The sequence below is a fragment of the Babylonia areolata genome, chromosome 2 (assembly GCF_041734735.1).
Source record: "Babylonia areolata isolate BAREFJ2019XMU chromosome 2, ASM4173473v1, whole genome shotgun sequence".
NCBI lineage: Eukaryota > Metazoa > Mollusca > Gastropoda > Neogastropoda > Buccinidae > Babylonia > Babylonia areolata.
This window is the reverse complement of record NC_134877.1, coordinates 64,625,096-64,643,615: the sequence shown is the minus strand read 5'-3', so window position 1 is coordinate 64,643,615 and position 18,520 is coordinate 64,625,096. Positions and strand designations below refer to the sequence as shown.

General features: G+C 39.0%; 1 protein-coding gene across 1 annotated transcript; it reads left to right on the top strand.

Annotated features, from left to right (window-relative positions):
- Positions 1-263: 263 nt before the first annotated feature.
- LOC143276203 (uncharacterized) lies at positions 264-12,748 on the top strand. The gene is made up of 6 exons (XM_076580659.1): positions 264-323; positions 3,059-3,226; positions 5,249-5,495; positions 6,085-6,140; positions 6,583-6,705; positions 7,463-12,748. Exons 1-6 carry the CDS (start codon positions 300-302, stop codon positions 7,604-7,606), a joined length of 762 nt encoding a protein of 253 aa, XP_076436774.1. The 5' UTR covers positions 264-299; the 3' UTR covers positions 7,607-12,748.
- The last annotated feature ends 5,772 nt before the right edge of the window (positions 12,749-18,520 follow it).

The following is an 18,520-nucleotide window of genomic DNA, read 5'->3' as shown; positions in this document are numbered from 1 at the left end:
ATTAAAGTCCGTGACACACACACACACTTGCAAACCTGCTGTCCGTATAGCCCATACACTTGTTTCCGGGTTTTTTTGGTTTTTTTTTAAACAAAAATACGCTGTCATTAAACGTATTCTTTGTGTGATATCTTACAGCAATGCTGTCATTTTTGTTCGAACATACAGATCGTTAAAACACGAAGTATTATTTTAGGCATCAAATGCATTGTCCCGTGATGATGTCATAAGGACCGTTCGCCATATTTCCGTTTCCCGTTCATTGTGATCGACAAAGGTATCGTGAAGGAAGACGTTCGATGAAAATGGAGCGAATTTTTAAGGTAAATTGCTTTCGTACAGATTCTGTTACTTCGAAGAATGAAGGAGTCGTGCAACATTTGATCTGGTTCAAGCTTTTTTGATGCCACCCAATGGATTTGCCAAGATCAGAAACCTCTGTTTCTGGTTGGTTCTTTCATTCAACAGATTCCGTTGGTTCAGAAAGCCGGTTAGAAGTACTGAAGAACGTCATTGGTCTTCCATGTTGTTGTTATTTCGCTTTTAGGAGTTTGATGCACTGAAGCCCGTTTCGCTTCGTCTGTGTTTTGTTTTGCACTGTTTATCAGTGTTATTCAGCTCTGGTATATTGTTCACATTTTTGTCTCAGTCAGCCATGATGAAAACCCCAGTCAGTGATCTCAGCACAGTCCACAACCGAAACCGACGTCGTGTCGTCGAAGTTATTGGAAAAAAAAATCAACCACCTTGAAACGCCGCGGAAAATGTACATGATGAACAAAAAGAAAAAAAAAGAAAAGACATAACCAGACCGATTATTCGAGACACTGCATTTAAGAGGGTGGTCGTAGAAAATCCATACTTTTGGTAGGCCGCCACTGTGTAGTAAAACAGCAACTTCAACTTTAGTTTCAGTTGAAGTGAGAGAACTTTCTTTCAGTTCACTTATGATACATATCACATGTACCCCTTCATGGAAGTTCAGTGCAAGAAATTTACTGTTTTCAGTCACTCATTAAATCAATTTTTGCTGTTGTTTTTTCATTTCTTTTTTTCCCCCAGGTTCCTTATCTTATTTACTGCCTTGCTAGTACAGTCACACACGGGTACATACATATTTTTTTTCTTGAAAACATTAATGTCTTGTTTGTTTTTTTCTGCCTTGCTAGTCCACTCTCCAATACATTTCTCTTTTTTTCCCTAGAAAGCCTTGCATATTCTGCCATCCTGTGTATTCATTTTTCTAGAAAGGCATATAATTAGGTATTGTCTTTCTCTGGACATCAGAATTCGGCATTCTTTCTATTGTATTTTTCACACGAGTTAAAACATGTGTTTTCTGGCATTTTTATTATTATTTTTTTTTAGTTTTGTATGCCTGTTAGTGTCATTATGTAATTCTGTAAATATTGTATAATTGTGTTCAGGTTACTTAAAAAAAATGCTATGGTGAAAAAATAATGGAATGCCTGTGTTCAATGTCAGAGGTATGTCATAGATTTGTGCATGAATGGAACTGTACTTGAGCCTAATCTTTTTTCCCAGTGTTTTTGTGGAAGGGTGGGGGAATTGATGGTGACAAATATATGTATAGTAGTATACTTAGATTTAGTGCCTATCATGATCCTCAGTCAGGTTCCAAGCTCTTTTAGTCTTTAGCACATTACAAGGATGGAGTCATCTGCACTTTGAAACTGGCTGTCAACTAAGAGAGAGCTGAGAAGTGAGAGCTGCCTTTGGGTGCCCATGAGTTGTTTCCTGGGTCATTCACTGATTCAGTCAGGTTTCAGTTATGCACAACCACACTCACACAGACATGTTACACCTCGAGTTCAAGTTTTACAGGATCAAAACTTGTGTGTTTTCAGACCTGATATGATTGGCTAGACTGTAACCAGTAGAAGCAATGATAACGATAATCCCACCTTCAGCCCTCCACAATGGGCACATCCCCATTCTGAAAGGCACAAGTGTGAAATTTGAAAGCACTGACACAAACATGGTTTCCCAACACAACTAAATTGTTATCAAAGCATAAAACAATTACAAGTAGTTAATCACAGCCCAAGGGTCAGTCAACAAGGATTTCCTTGCGTCTTTCCTTCAGTTAACCTGTGCTGGGTTCCAATTCTGAGAGACAGCTAAGAATCTGCTATGCTTACTGGTTTTACCCCTTCCCACAATATAATGTGCATACTAATTGCAAGCTACAACACTCACTCCCTGATTGGTTGAACAAAAGTAACCAATCTTGGCTTGTCCTAGTGACACTAAGTGAACGACTGACAGATTCATCCCGATTCGTCCAATTCAACAGTTTTATCTGATTAGCTCATTTCAAAACCTGCTTGTGTATACACACTGATGACAAGTTAAACATTTAACGCCACAATGTAAGGGGTGTGGTGGGGGTTGAGGAAGATACAACATCAGAGCATCATGCCGGCCTGGTCATTGATGGATTTAGCATAAATTTTCGCTAGCCCACATCCAAACTGCTGCCATCTATCCCAGCTGTGTGTGTGTGAAGGGGAGGTGGGGGACGCCTTGAAAGACAGACCACTTTACTGGAATGTTCCGACATTAGCATGTTTCGGACATACCAACATCTATTTCCGCATTGCGACTGTGGCATCACATAACCACATGTGGTTCCACAGCTGGGTCCGGTGACAGTAGACTCACTGAACAAAGACAGCTGACTAAAGAGTGGTGATGAGGGAGGGTGGAAAGAGGGAGGGTGGCAGTGTGTCGGCGCGACCTCAAAGACGGGACTTCGGATGGAGTGAGCAGGGAGATAAGAAATTTGGGGGTGGTGGGGATGAAGGGATGGGGATGGAAAGGGGACAGAGTGTGAGTGGTGTGGGTGACACTGCCAGCACATTATAGTATAACATATATATACAATATGCATGCACTCAAGATCTGACCAGCGCAACTGGTTGTGCTGCTGGTCAGGCATCTGCCCAACAGATGTGGTGTAGTATATTATATATATGGCCTTTATTTCCAAACCTTTTGTTGCCAGTTTCCCATGAAACCTATGACTTGGTTTCAGACTGAGATAGCTGATGGGGGTCAGATCATGGTGTTTGACCCGGAGAGTCAGCAGCCTCTGACAGTGACCGTCAGCAATCCGTCCGAGGACAGTGGGGCAGGTGTGCAGAGCATCCAGTTTGTCACACCTGATGGACAGATGGCACAGCTTCAGCCTGATCTTGTACAGGTGGGTCTGCAACACTTTGTTTGGTTTTGTTTTTTTCAAACAAGAACACTGTATTTCTGATGGTAACACTGAAACAAAGATGATGCCAATTGTTGCGGAGTTGACTGCTATTTTGTTTTTTGTTTTTTACAAGAACACAGTCCATATTTCTGATGGTAACACTGAAACAAAGATGATGTCAACTGTTGTGGAGTTGGCTGCCGTTTCCAAGACTGTCAAGATAAAGCTCTGTATTTTCAGCTCAGATGATACATTGGTTGTCAGTGTAGATATACATTGAGTACATGTATGTGTAGATCATCCAGAAAGCACTTAGACCCAAAATTGCACTTTATTAAAGGGATATATATACTTTCACATATTATATTTTTTATGTTTGATTGTCATTGGTGCATGAAGATGAAGGTTTTAATCGCGTGGGTCTAAGAATAAAATATGATTATAAATACTTCATGTCATGAATAACTGAATAAAAGCATAAAAGCCATTAGTTCTGCAAGTTATCCTGAAACTCTGCTATTGAACAGGTTAATCCTTTCGCTGCCAGGAAAATAAGATTTAAGTGAAATCTATTTGCCAGGGTTTTTTCCACAAAAACAGGTATAAATTTTTAAAAAATTCTGTGCTCTTTGGAGAAAGATCCATAAAAGTATATATTTTCTGAAAAGTAAATGAATAAAGAATACAAAACACATGATGTTTTCCCATTTTATATATTTTTAGTGACACGCTGTTTTGAAATCAGTGCTTTGTTTTTTGTCAAATTTTCAACTTGTTCATTACAAACATTAGTCAGGTAATTTGCATTGAAATATATTTTCTGTACAAATGGATATCTGCACACACAAAATCATACTAGAACAACCACAATAAAAATTATTTTTAAAAAAGAAGGAAAAAAAAGAAGAGATAGATACACAATGCATTGTGACTTCTCCAAGTGATAATATGGTTGTGAGGCCACGCCCCCTCAGCCTCCACCCCCCTCCTCTTCACCCCTCTCACACCATCACTTTGTCCAGTTCTCATCAGACCGCGTTGGCTGAGTGCCAAGAAAATCGCTCACACTGTGTCCTGCTAATAATCCGGTCACTTTCTGTCAACTGCTACAGCTGTAAAGGCGGCGTCACTCACTGGTAGTCGTATTTTGGCCACTCTCTTGATTGCTCCCTTTATTTTCTATCAAATCGTCCTATAAATGTTCATCACTATCTTCTCCTTCAAATTTATGCTTCAATTCTTTCTGAGCATCAGCTAAAGAAAGCAATCTTGGTTGATTTAGTTCCCCACGATCACATGTCTTGAGCACGGCGTCAGTCCAACATTTTGTTGAGTGAGCGAGGAAAGGAGCCAGGCAAACACTGCTACGGAAACCCAACCAGAACGTTCAAATAAAGGACTGCCTCATGACGTAGATGGTGTTTTCTAACTATGAATAGAATCTAGAAAGATTCCCCAAGCTAAAGCTACCAGTATTTTTGTCAACAAGCTGAATGCAAAGCAGAGAAAAGTCAGAATATTTCGATGACGAGTTATCTCATCATTGTGGCAGCGAAGCGTACATGTTTGCGATGAGTTATCTTGTCATATAGGCAGCCAAGGGGTTAAAAAGTAAATAAGTGGCATGCAGATTACAGTTATGCTCCTTTTTACATGTATGTATTTTTAAGTGAAAATTGCTGTTATCTCAGCCGTTTAATCGTGTGTGTGTGTGTATGTGTGTGTGTGCGTGTTTGTGTGAGTGTTGGAGTGTAACAGTTGTAGTATTGAGAGTATGTTACTTTGTGAGTTTTATGCATTGCGTTTTTATAATATTAACGATTCTGTTTTATGTTTCTTTTACATGGTTTCTTGTTTCACTTTAGGTACTGGATTGTAAAGCTCTTAGAACTTGCTTATGCTTGTATTATAGGGCTATATAAAAATAAAATATTATTATTATTGTTATTATTATTGAAAATTAAAAAAAAAATTTTAAGTGCTGAGTCGTTGACTCCAAGAACTATGTACTTCTGTGATCAGGCAGCAGCAGCCCCCGTGGTTGCCAGTGGTGTGGGCAGCAGTGCTCAGAACCAGGCCGGTGCCATGATTCAGCAGGTGTCTCCAGTGACTCAGGCCACCACCAGCACGGACAGCAGTGGTGTGGCGGCCAGCAGCATCAACCCGTCCACTGTGCCCCAGATGCTGTTCTTGAATCAGGTGAACGTCAATGGACAGCCGTCCTTTGTGCTGGTGGATATCAACAACAAGCCTGTGCAGCTTCCTCAAGGTGGGAAATCTGTTCCTTTAAACATTTTTTTCTCCATCTTTGGGTTTATAATTTTATCATAGCATGATAAGAAATCAGCCTGTTAGTGATTCTGTACTTCATTGATATATATTCATTCTGGGGTAATGTATAGTGTATTAGTGATTCTATGCCTCATTAATACATATTCATTCTGAGGTAATGTACAGAGAGTGTTCTTTTAATATTGGACACATATGAACATAGAGATCAAACCAAGACATACGTTATGCCTCACATCCGTCCAATGACGGATGGAGGGGAAAGGCAGGTGGTGGTTCTTGTTTGTTTTTCTGTATGCAGACTCAGAGGTGAGAAGCATCTGGCCATCAAGGAGATAATGATGTTGAAAAAACATCAACATCAACAACAAAAACAACAGCAACAACAGAGTACAGTGAAGAGTTTCTGTCTCACAGGTTAAGATCTATTAAAAGTTTTTCCTCAGTTTCTGGCATCAGGCAAAATTCACTGTTGGAAAGAAAACAATAATGCCTCAGATTGGTTTGTTCTTGTTGTTTTAAACTAAAGGGAAGAAAAATTTGGACTTCTGTTTTTTTTGTTTTTTCAGGTATTCAGGTTATCAACCTGCCTTCACAGAATTCTGGGAGTCAGCCACTTCCTTTGGTGAGTGCTAGAGATCAGTTTCAAACATGGGTTTGGCTAACAAGTTATATAGACCTGGTAAAGTGCTTAACAAAATCAAACTGTCTTATCAATTTACTAAATGTTTTACATTAAAGAATTTCCAAATGAGTTTTAGGTTTTCCTTTTGCTGAATGCCAGCAACCAAACAAGCAAATCTAAGAAAGTCTGCCAGTACTTGATATTTAGGGTTGGTGAACTAAAGAATCAGAGAGCAGACAGGCTGATATAAAGAAAGAAGTCAGTTAAAGGGTTGGGGGACAAATGATGCAGAACTTTGCTCATAGCACTTATACTTTTTTTTCTTTTCAAGATCCTGTAAATAGTGATCATATAACCACGTTGGTCATGTCTATGATTCAAGATGTTTACAGCATTATGATATTGACTCACTGAATCCATCTCTGTCAAAACTGTCTGACAGACTAGTTCAGAGGGCCAGGATGAGCCGCTGTATGTGAACGCCAAGCAGTACCACAGGATTCTCAAGCGAAGGCAGGCCAGGGCCAAATTGGAATCTGCAGGCAGAATTCCAAAGGAGCGAAAGGTCAGTTACATAACTTTTACGTGTACATTTTTTCCTTGGATAATTATCTTTAGAACTGGATAAAGGAAAACTGCTGGATATCCTGAATAAAGGGGTGAAAGATGTCTGCATTGTCTGTATCAGAACTCCAGGTTCTACAGACTACCACATGTTTCCCACATGCTTGAAAGTTATTTGTTTTACAAGACATATTCATCTGTTGGTGAACATTTAAGTGAGCCTAAAGAAAATTTTGTTTTAATTGTCTGAAGCAGGCTAAGCATTGAATAGAAAGCTCTATGGCACTCAACACTTTTACTGAGCCACTAAACCTGATACTGTCACCAAAATTTCATTATGATTTTTTTTTTTTAAGGCCTCACTAAGTGCGTTGGGTTACGCTGCTGGTCAGGCATCTGCTTGGCAGATGTGGTGTAGTGTATATGGATTTGTCCGAACGCAGTGACGCCTCCTTGAGCTACTGAAACTGAAACTATAACTGGATTTCTGACTTTTCTACTGGCAATGGTTGCTTTTGTGTCATGACATTCAAGGACACTGTCTGTAAATGTGTTTGATAACATTTTTTGTGTTTTTCATGAAAAACACAACTTTGGGTAATGTGCACTTAGCAGAATCCTTTCTTACTTTATGTTTTAAATAGGTTATATCTGCATATTCCGTCAAGGATTTTACTGTATTCTGGTATTTGTTTTGCATTGCATTCCCTTCAAGGAGTGAAGGGAAATAATCTCAAAACAATGAACATCTCTTTCAGAAATACCTGTACGAGTCCAGGCACAGGCACGCCATGAACAGAATACGTGGCAACGGTGGTGTTTTCATGGGTGCGAAAGAGGTCAAGCCAGACAGGAAAATTCTGCTCAGTGAACAGACTTTGGCGTCATTAAACAACAGCTGAAGACACGAGTGCCCTGTGATGTTTTGTTTGGTTCTTGACCCCACTCCCCACCTACCCCACTGGACTTATGGCCTGTGTCATGGCTTGTGCATATGGTGTGGTATGTGTCATGGTCATGTGACAAATGCTCAGAACATTAAGTAACATTTTTCTTTGATTGGAAAGAAAGTTGTGCCATACTAAGAAAAATGCGTTATTCATTTATGACTGACCTTGCATATTAATCTTTTTTTTTTCCAGATGTAGTGCAAAATGACACACACACACACACACACACACACACACACACACACACACACACACACTCACATTCTCACACACACACACACACACACACACACACACAAGAGAAGAGTGAGTATTAAATAACTTTATACAGATTTATTTTTCTTTCTTATGTTTGTCAGAGTTAGGAAACATCTTTTCTTTAAAGATGTTTTATTGCACACCAGTGGGGAAACAGGTTGAGTGGGAAGCACATTTTTAGGGCATTCCTCTTGCATACACATGGATTCTTAATGTGTATTTTAGTAACTTTTTTTTTTTTTTTTGCTACCTTGTATTCTGCTAGCACATCAGTGTCATTACCCTCACACTGTTCATCCTGCATTTTCCTGCATGGCCTCCCCTGAATGAGTGCTCTCAGTCCCAGCAGGGTTCGTACAGAGTCAAGGAAGTCCAGAAAAGTCCTGGAAAAATGAGAACCATTTCTAGGGCTAGAATTTTAATAACACCCTTGACCAGTACCATTTAACTAGGAGATTTATATATTAAAAAAAGAAAAAGGAAAAAAAGAAATGTGGCAACAAATAAACAATAACAAAAAATAAACAGTTATGAAAACTGAACATAAATACTGGGATATCTGGTGATCTATTTTTACCAGCAGTGTTGCAGACAATCTTTTTTTATAATTTGTGTGACTTAGTGTTTGGTATGGAAATGTTCAGTCTGGTCTGGAAAAGTTGTGGAGAAGAGTATGGAATTTTGTATGGTCACATCAATGGCAACCCTGGTCCCAGTGAAGGCAGCTATCCGCTAACACTGATGATAGTACTGTAAAAACCAGGCTGTTGAACACATCATAATATAAGCAGACTCCCCTAAATTTGATAAAATTGGGAATTTATTCACACATAAAAACTGCAGTTGGTTTATAAGCTGCAGTTGTTACACCAGATTCATGGGCAGCAGCTTAGTTTTCCTTTTCAATGGTCAGTTCAATCACTTTCAGTTTGAAAGCATTCATCATAAGCATTGCGTCATGTTTTCAGCATGATGCAAGTTGTCTGAGCAAGGGCGATCAACTGAATGTTTCTTGTGCAAAAGGGCCATGTGTAAATTTCAGGGGGTGGGGGGGGGGGGGGAATGTGAACAGTTAACACTAGCACACTTTTATTGTGAGTTTTGAATTCACGAAGAGTCAAAACCAGTTTTGAAACCTAATGTGAATAGACTAGAGACTGACATCAACACTTGATTTGACCTGAACGTGTCATCGGGGAAAACCCGCAACATCAGAAAAACAAGCCACTTTATTTTAGTCGCATGGTTCATAGTTGAGGGGAAAAGCGGCGGCTTATTGTCCAGATCTTATGGAACTTGATTACCAAAAGACATGAGGAGACTCTTTACTGCCATCAGAGCACTTCAGTGGAGCATGTTTTGATTGAGTGTGCACAGGATCATGATGTTTGTAGTGACAACAGTGCAAACCGAAGATGATTTTAGGTTGAAAAAGCGGAGAAGAATTTGTGCTAAAGCAGGTGACAGTCAGTTGTAGGTGACTGTTGTGTTCACCTGAAGTGGGTAAAGGAGCTGACAGGTAGACACATATTATGTTGCTCTAGGAGATAGGACAAATCCCCACCCTTTATAAGCCAGGCACCAGTCCTGGGATGGAACCCTGGACCCTCAGATTGAAAGTCCAATGCTGTAATAAGTTGGCTGTTGTGCTAGCAGAAGATTGGTGTATTTCATTTTTTGCATTTATGAAAAAGAAAAAAATACGTATTTAGATAAAAAACAAAAATGTCTGTAAACATTCCCTTTTTTTGTGATCAGATGACATGATGTCCTAAGAGAAGAAACAAAACAAATTTCTTTTAGTATGTGTGAGTGTGTTGGGGTGGTGGAGGAGAGTGTTGATGGGGAGGCAGGGTGGGGAATGCAATGTAAAGTGCTTTGAGCAGTGTTTCTGGAGAAATGCGCTATATAAATGTCCATTATTATTATCATTATTGTGTAATTAATCTTAAGAGAATGTGCACTAGGACAGCATCAGTTCTCCCTTCTCTCCACTTATGTTATCATATTGTTACCTACATCATTTTCTTTTGTGTGCCTTTTATTATTATTCTTGATATTATCCTTATTACTGTTGTGAGCAATAGCTTATGAAGAAGTTTGTGTTCAACTGCTATTGCAGACGCAAGAGAAGTCCATGGTGCTTAAAAAGATGCGTAAAGAGAGCAAGAGTGAAAGATGAGATGAGGGACTTCAGAAGAGAGAGATAACGTGTATGTGTGTGGAAAGATTTAGGGGGAGGGAGGGGCACAATAACTGAAATAATTGCATGTACTTATGTGTGAATGCATGCGTATGTTGATGCACTTAGCTTTATGCAGTTGCATTAAAATTTCAGTTAAAACTTCATAGATTTAAAATGTGTGTTTGTGCAAATGTGTACCTGTGTTAATAATGTGATTTCAAGAATGCAGATAGTGTTGATTATGTGAAGAGATGTTGATATTAAATCCATCAAGACTTCATGAAAGAAAATGCCCTGAACCAGTTGTTTTTGTATCAACAAATATATTTTCATAACCAAATGCAAACGTTTTTCAGTTTATTTAGGAACACTGCATTGTGTTCATTCATCTATTAAATGAGAAGACGATCTGAGGAAAAAAACAAACAAATGTTGCTGTTTGCTGAAGAATATGAGTGACATTGTATTATTAGAAAAATTATATGCTTCATCAATTTTTTTTAACCCTTTCCAACAAAACCAGCAGTGAGTATTTTTGTTTTAAAACTTGCGCACAGTAACTACCCAAGAAGGCTTCATTGCTAAAGCACATGCATGTATGTCCCTGTCCAAACTATCCCCCTATACTCCCCCAAAACTCTGACACTTTTTTGTTTTGATCTGAATGAAAGGGTCCATAATGCATGTACATGTGCACTGTTGTGGAAATCAATCTCACTAGCAGATATTTGTATGAATTAAGTCAAAACCTGAAATTAACCAGTTGACTGCTGCTGACAAGTAATTTTGCCAGTGAAAGGCTGTCGCCTCACTGAGTATGTGAGCTTTACAGGTGAGGATATCAACTGTCATTCAGTGTTTGGACGTTTTCCTCTTGGGGCTGCTTAACTGTTTTTATTCAGTGGAATCGATTACATTGATACGTGCACAAAAAGTAGTAACTGCCTTTTGGAGTCACGCCCTACTGTTCAGATCCCACCAAGGTTCATCAGTCAAGGGGTTAATGCAAGCTTACTTTGTGCATTGTAATCAGATATAAGGAAAGAGTTTGTTTTTTTGTTTTTTTCATCTTGGTTTTTTTTTTTTTTTTTAATGCTGTTTCCAATGCTAAAAAAACCAAAGCAAAACAATGCATCCTGGCTGAATCTAGTCATCCTGATCTTATGTCAGATATGTTTGTTGTTGCACACACAAAGTGCACTTGCAGTATTCTGTAACCCATGGAAACCAACTTGTTGCCCAGTAAGCACATTTTGACCACTTTTCTCTTGAATGAAACTTTAAATATTTTTTTAAAAAGGGTCGCTTAATGGGTGTGCGGTAATCTTTTTTGCTGTATTTTTTAATGCATTTTTTAAATGGTGGTTCTTTTTTTCATCATTTCCAGAAATTCCACAGTAAATCTCACAAGTGTTGATGAATGATTTGACGTCTGACTGCTCCTTCTGTGATGTAAACATAACCAGTCATTCTGTGTGCAATGAAGAATGCATTAGATTGGATTATTTAATGTGCAAATGGGCACAAAATTTAGAGCATGGGCCTGTGTTTGGTTCTCAATCACGGTGCCAAGTGGGCTAAGGGTGGAGATTTTTTCTACTTTGAATCTCCCAGGTCAATGTATGTGCAGACCTGCTAGTGCCTTAACACCCTTCGTGTGTATGTATATATGCATGCCGATAATCAGATACACACTTTGATAATCCCATAAAGCATCATATCATTGTTTGGTGGGTTATGGAAACGTAAATACCTCAACTTCCTTGCATAAAAATAAACTGCGGCAGCTACCTTGGCAGGGTGGAAACAGTTGTATTTTAAAAGCACCTCGTACATTTGAATGAACATGAGTTGCAGCCCACGAACACAAGAAGAGGATTTCATGTGTCTCTGTATCTGTTGAGTGTGTCATAGCAGACACCTGTCTATCAGTATTATTGTGATTTGTCTGCTGTGAAGGCACCATGGCAAAATCGAATAGGTGTTGGACTCCTGATCTTGTGTTCACCAATGATCAAGGTTCGAGGCCCAGTTTTAGTATGGTATTGTGTCCTTGTGAAAGGCATTTTACTTTGATTTTCCTCCCACCACCCAAGTGTGAACAAGTACCTGACCTTGGCTGGAGAAGGTGAAAATGGCTGAAGGACAGGATTGGGCCCTGCCTTCCTAGTGCCAAGCTCCTAACACAGTTGATGGAAATTCACTGCTCTGAAGGCCACAACAGGCTCTGGGATCTTGAAACTTTTCTTTAAAAAAAAAAATTTTTTTTTTAACCCTCTGTGATTAATACCACTCTTTGCTACTACTTCATATTTCACATCTAGGAAGACAGTTCATCTGATATTGGCTGCAGCTTTCTTAACTCCATTACTCTGAGGTTACAACCAAGTGATTATTGTTTTCAGAAGTCATGTAAATATTGAAAATGATGACAGGATTTTTGGCTGTTGATTCTTAACTTGTATGCGCAACAATACATGGTCATGAATGTTATTTGTGTAAACGGGTCACAATCTCTGAGTTCTGCATAATGTAAGCGTGAAAGATGTATGGAGTGAATTATTTTTGAGACATTGTTGCATAATTTGTTTTCTTCTTGTGTTCGGTGGGTTTGTCACTTTTTGTATGCATAATTTGAGATGTTTGTTTCAGTTTATATGAAATGAATAAATTTGTATATGCCAGTGTGCTGATCTTGACTTTCTTTTATTCTTTCTTTCTTTCAAGTGAATATTGAAAAAAAAAAAAGAAAAAGAAGATTCATAATGATAAAATTTATATCAATACAGATTCAATACTTAAGATGCAATGAGAACAAAACACAAGATCGTTTATTTGTTATTATAGTCTGTTCATGTAAGATGCTGATATTAGACTTAAGACACAAGAGATACATGAAAAAGTCAAAAACATGGAACGGGCTCATCCATTTTGGAATTGGCCATGTATGGATAATGTTGTTTGGGAGCGTGAAGTTGTGAATTTGCCCAGCTGGCTATGAGGACAGGCAAACATCGCTGAATGACATAAAATTGTGGCTGATCATGGTAGTTGAAAAAAAGTACATGTGGAGGTGCTGTTGCAGAATTGGTTAGGCGTTGGATTTCTGATTAAGTTGTGCGTGCGTTCACTAGTGATCAGAGTTGGAGACCATGTTTCAGCATGGCGTCATTTCGTTGGGAAAGGCACTTTACTCCTTTTTTCCTCATTCCTGCTAGGTGTGAGTTGCATATGACTTCAGTTTGGGAAGATTAAAAGCGACGGGAGGAGAGGACTGGCCTCCGCTTTCTTATGTCAAGCCCAAGACACCTAATATAGAATTACTGCCCCTATGGCCATAGGACCTTAACCATTCTTTGTGTACAGACAAAAAAAACGCCCATAAAGCTGTAGAATTCAGTAGGGTACACTCTCCAACCTGATGTGAACTGAAGAAATACACTGTGGAGGGCACTTCAGTCCTGATGCTCTCACCATCTTCATCAACATTTCAGTGACTTTGAAGTGTAACTCCATAGTGCTTTTTGCTTTAAAAAGGAAAAGAAAAAGGAGGACTGTATACCTTTTCATTTCTTTGTGGCATCCAAGCTGAGCGGTTTTGACTTATTAAGGAAAATTAAGAATGCTCACAAATAATGCTGGACAAAATCAGTTTTACTATTGCAGTGATTACATTTAACAGAATCCACTTCTGAAGAAGAATCTATAGGAATAGATGCTCTCATACTTCTCACTGCGGTTTGGACATGAATCATTCTGCAAACCCAATATGATGTGAAGATCAGTCACCTGCTTAAGAAAAAAAAGTTTACACTCAGATGTGGTACAGTACTTGTTTGGATCAGTCCCCACACTTTCACTTCCTGGAACATGAAACTAAAACTTAAATTGTACTTCTATTTATTTCAGAAGTTTGTCTTCGATTCCACCCTCCTGCTACCCTGTTTCACCAAACTCACGACATAACACCTCCCTTGTCCTACCTTTTTAAAAATCTTTATATGAGAACATTCAAATGTGAAAATTAATGCTAGATGTCTACAATTACCAGTATGTGTGACAGGACACAGGTCAGCGTGGACACAATCCCTTACAATAACACTTCCTAAAAAAGGCAACCTCCAACAATGCCAGAACTACCGCACCATTAGTCTCATCAGTCACCCAAGCAAAGTGATGCTGAAGACCTTACCGAACAGGCTCAAACCACAGGCTGAAAGAATCATCGCAGAAGAACAAGCTGGATTCAGACCTGGACGCAGTACAACAGAGCAGATCTTCAACATAAGACTCATAATGGAAAAATATCTCCAGCATCAACAGGACCTCTATCATGTCTTTATCGATTTTAAGAAAGCATTCGACAGAGTTTGGCACGCTGCACTGTGGGCAACTATGAACCTCTACAACATCAATGCCAACCTAATCAACAGAGCCTCTATGAGAATGCAACAAGTGCAGTGTTTCACAACAACAACATAGGTGATTGGTTTCGGACGGTTGGTGTGCGCCAGGGCTGCCTGCTCTCCCCTATTCTCTTTAATCTATTTCTTGAGAGAATCATGGAAGAAGCACTAGAAGAACATGAAGGAACAGTGAGCATTGGAGGGCGAACAATCACAAACTTGCGCTTCGCTGATGATATTGACGGATTAGCTGGTCACGAGCAAGAACTAACAGACTTAGTGAACCGCTTAGAAGAAAAATCAACAAAATTTGGTATGGAAATCAGCGGGGAAAAAACAAAAGTGATGACAAACAGCAACTTCACATCAGAAATCAAAATCAAAGACCAGAAACTTGAAAATGTTCACAGATTCAAATATTTGGGATCTATCGTGACAGACGAGGGATCAAAACCAGAAATACTGTCAAGAATTGCCCAGACCACAGCCGCAATGACCAAGCTCAAACCCATCTGGAGAAACAGAAAAATCGCCATCAGTTCCAAAATCAGACTTATGCGCTCTCTGGTCATGTCAATCTTCTTATATGCATGTGAATCATGGACCCTCACAGCGGACTTAGAGAGAAGAATAAGAGCTGTAGAAATGAGGTGCTTCCGAAGACTCTTAGGCATCTCATACAAAGACCACATCATGAATGAAGAAGTCAAGAGATGCATCCGCAATGAAATCGGGCCCTATACTGACCTTCAAACACTCGCCAGACAACGAAAACTGAAGTGGTTTGGTCATGTCACACGCTCCTCTGGTCTTGCTAAAACAATCTTACAAGGCACAGTGAGGGGAGGAAGAAGAAGAGGCAGACAAAGGAAGAGATGGGAGGACAACATTCGAGAGTGGACAGGCATGGAGCTGAGAGACACCCTGAGAGCGGCCGAGAGACGCGAGGACTGGAGAAAGGTGGTTGACAAAGCTTCGAAGGCGCCCCAAAGGATGCGGAATCTGAGGGATCGGTGACGGTGACGGTGACAGGACATGAAAATATAAATTTTCCTTCCACAAGATCTGCAATGAGTGGCTTTATCTTCCTGCAAGGTGGCTCCTGTCTATCTACTTATTTGTAACATTATTTATTCATTTACTAAAAACAACAACAACAAAACAAACTCCAAAAGCCCACCCTTCTTTCAGTTACTGTTAGTCATGCATATCAGTCTTCTTCCAAATCAAGCAATTTTCTTTCACACTACCTTTAAAGTTTCATCCCTTGGTTTAAGTTGGCCGAAAAGACTCTGAGGTGCCTAGAGTTTACTGGAGTAGACTATGCAGGCAGGAGAATTGTTATTGTCATCACGAACCAGGTATTCCAACTGGAATTTTCTTTACAAACTGCAATTCTTATGAGGAAAACCCAACTGACTCGATTCTGAAGATTTTTTTTTTTTTTTTTTTTTAAGAATGAAACCACTTATATTGTCACCAGCAACATTCTTCTCATCCTTTCATCATTTGGTGCTTTATGGTTATTTCTGGGTGAAAAGAAAGAAAGATGAATTCCAAGTGAACACTTAAACATTCCAAATGATTATGCATACATGTATAATATGTACATGTAATAATGTATACATGCATACATACACACACACACACACAAACATATATATTTTTCTTTCTTTCTTTTTAATTCTTAAAAAAAAAAAAAAAAAAAAAAAAGTCAGACAAAAAACAACAAAAAAAAACAACAACAGATCCGACGCATTAAGCAAGAAGAGCACCAAGCCAGCTCAAAATATAAGAACCTGTAGATAAAAGATTTTATTTTCAGGTGACAGTACCCAGACATTCTAATACGTGTTCTATCACAGTATTACTTTATAATGGTATACAGTGCTGGTGTTGTGCATCAAGGATATTTTTCTGATCACAGAATTTAAAAACCAAACATCAAATAAAACATGCTGAGGAAGACAATAGTCCATATCGACATCATCCTCACAAAACATCATTATTGCTATCTGAAAAAATAGAAAAAGCAATCATACTTTCACACACACTATATATATATATATATATATATATATATATATATATATATATATATATATATATATATATATATAAGAGAGAGAGAGAAATAAATCAAACAACACACACAAATGAACTGCATAAACACACATATATCTTTCTAACCTTCACCATAATTTGTTATCTACCCACATATTCCTACATCTGTCAGATCCATTCCCTGTAGAGTCAATTTACAAGTGACCCACTATTTCATGTTGTGGGTCTATGGAACCCATATGCATCACTTTCTGGGGGTGGGGGTTGGTGGCAGTGGTGGAGGTGATGCACACAAACCACATGGCATGCAGTGAAGGTTAACAGCATTCATAAAAAAATGTAAACTTAAGTTCAGCATTCATTATCTCATTGTATATCACAGTTCATAACATTCATAAAGCAAAACTAGTAACAAGAGAAATAAAATAAAAAACAAACAAAGCAATATTTCACATCTGAAAGCTGACACTGTTGAGCATAAACAGATATTAAAAAAAAACAACCTCTTCAGCTTGCTCACAGGTAACTGTATCGAGATTATTTGCCCCATCTGCAGAATAGCAAAGGTACGTATCACTATAGCACATGAAATCTAAAGAACTGAGTTCAATGTGACTGGGTATCTTTCTCAAGGCCTGACTAAGCGCGTTGGGTTACGCTGCTGGTCAGGCATCTGCTTGGCAGATGTGGTGTAGCATATATGGATTTGTCCGAATACAGTGACGCCTCCTTGAGCTACTGAAACTGAAACTGGGTATCTTTCATTGTGGAAATAAGGCAAACGGAAACTGAGGCAAATAGTAAAGTAAAACAGACAAGGCTGGAATACATGACAAAAAGAACAATAGACAGTTTGATCATTAAAAAAAAACCCAAACAAACAAAGAGACAGTCTATCCACCAACTGATACTGATGAGAGAAAGATATGTATCTTTATATCTGTAGAAACACTTAAATTGTGCACATGTTTACATTACAATTGTGTGTGCATGTCATAGTCAGAAATTCCATACTATATCACTGTGCCAGATAATCTTTTACTCTTGAGTTCAGTTCAGTTCAGTTACTCAAGGTGTCACTGCGTTCGGACAAATGTGCGACACCACATCTGCTAAGCAGATGCCTGACCAGTAGCGTAGCGCAACATGCTTTGACTTTAAAGTGATCATAATGAATGAAAGCTCATTGAGAAGCATCCATAACAGGTGTCAGTGATATATAAATGTTGAATTCTCCCTGTGTACAGGACCCAGGGTGTGATAAAGTTCCATAATTGCCATTGTGCTTGAACTGTTGTAGGACCACAAATATCTCGAAGCAGCAGCATGGACATTATTCCTTCATAATAACATTATCATAAGATTGAATATGTGTGTGTGTGTGTGTGTGTGTGTGTGTGTGTGTGTGTGTGTGTGTGTGTGTGAGAGAGAGAGAGAGAGAGAGAGAGAGACAGACAGACAGACAGAGAGAGAGAGAGAGACAGAGAGAGGGAGAACAGGTAACTATTACCAGACTTTTGGGAAAGGGAGGGGGTTCAAATGTTGACCCAACTTGAGGTGTAGATCTTCCATAGAAATTACAATGTAAGTTTGTGTGTGTGTGTGTGTGTGTGTGTGTGTGTGTGTGTGCATGCCTGTGCATTTGTGTGTATTCATAATTGTGTGAGGATGGAGGGGTGGTGGGGCTAAGTCTATGACTTTGTGAAAATGTTAATGTTTAGGGGTGAGTGTGTGAGTGAGTGAGTTTGTGTGTTTGTGTGTGTTGCACTTACAAGTGCATGTGTGCCAGTAGAGTGGGATAGTGTGTGAAGGCAGAGTGCGTTTAGGGAGGTGGACATGTGGGTGTTGAATACACTGCTAGAGAGTTCTGAGCTTACATGACTTATACGAGGTGTGTTCAAAAAGTATCCGACCTTTGTTCATAAAAAACTACTCGTATCCAAATACAACAAA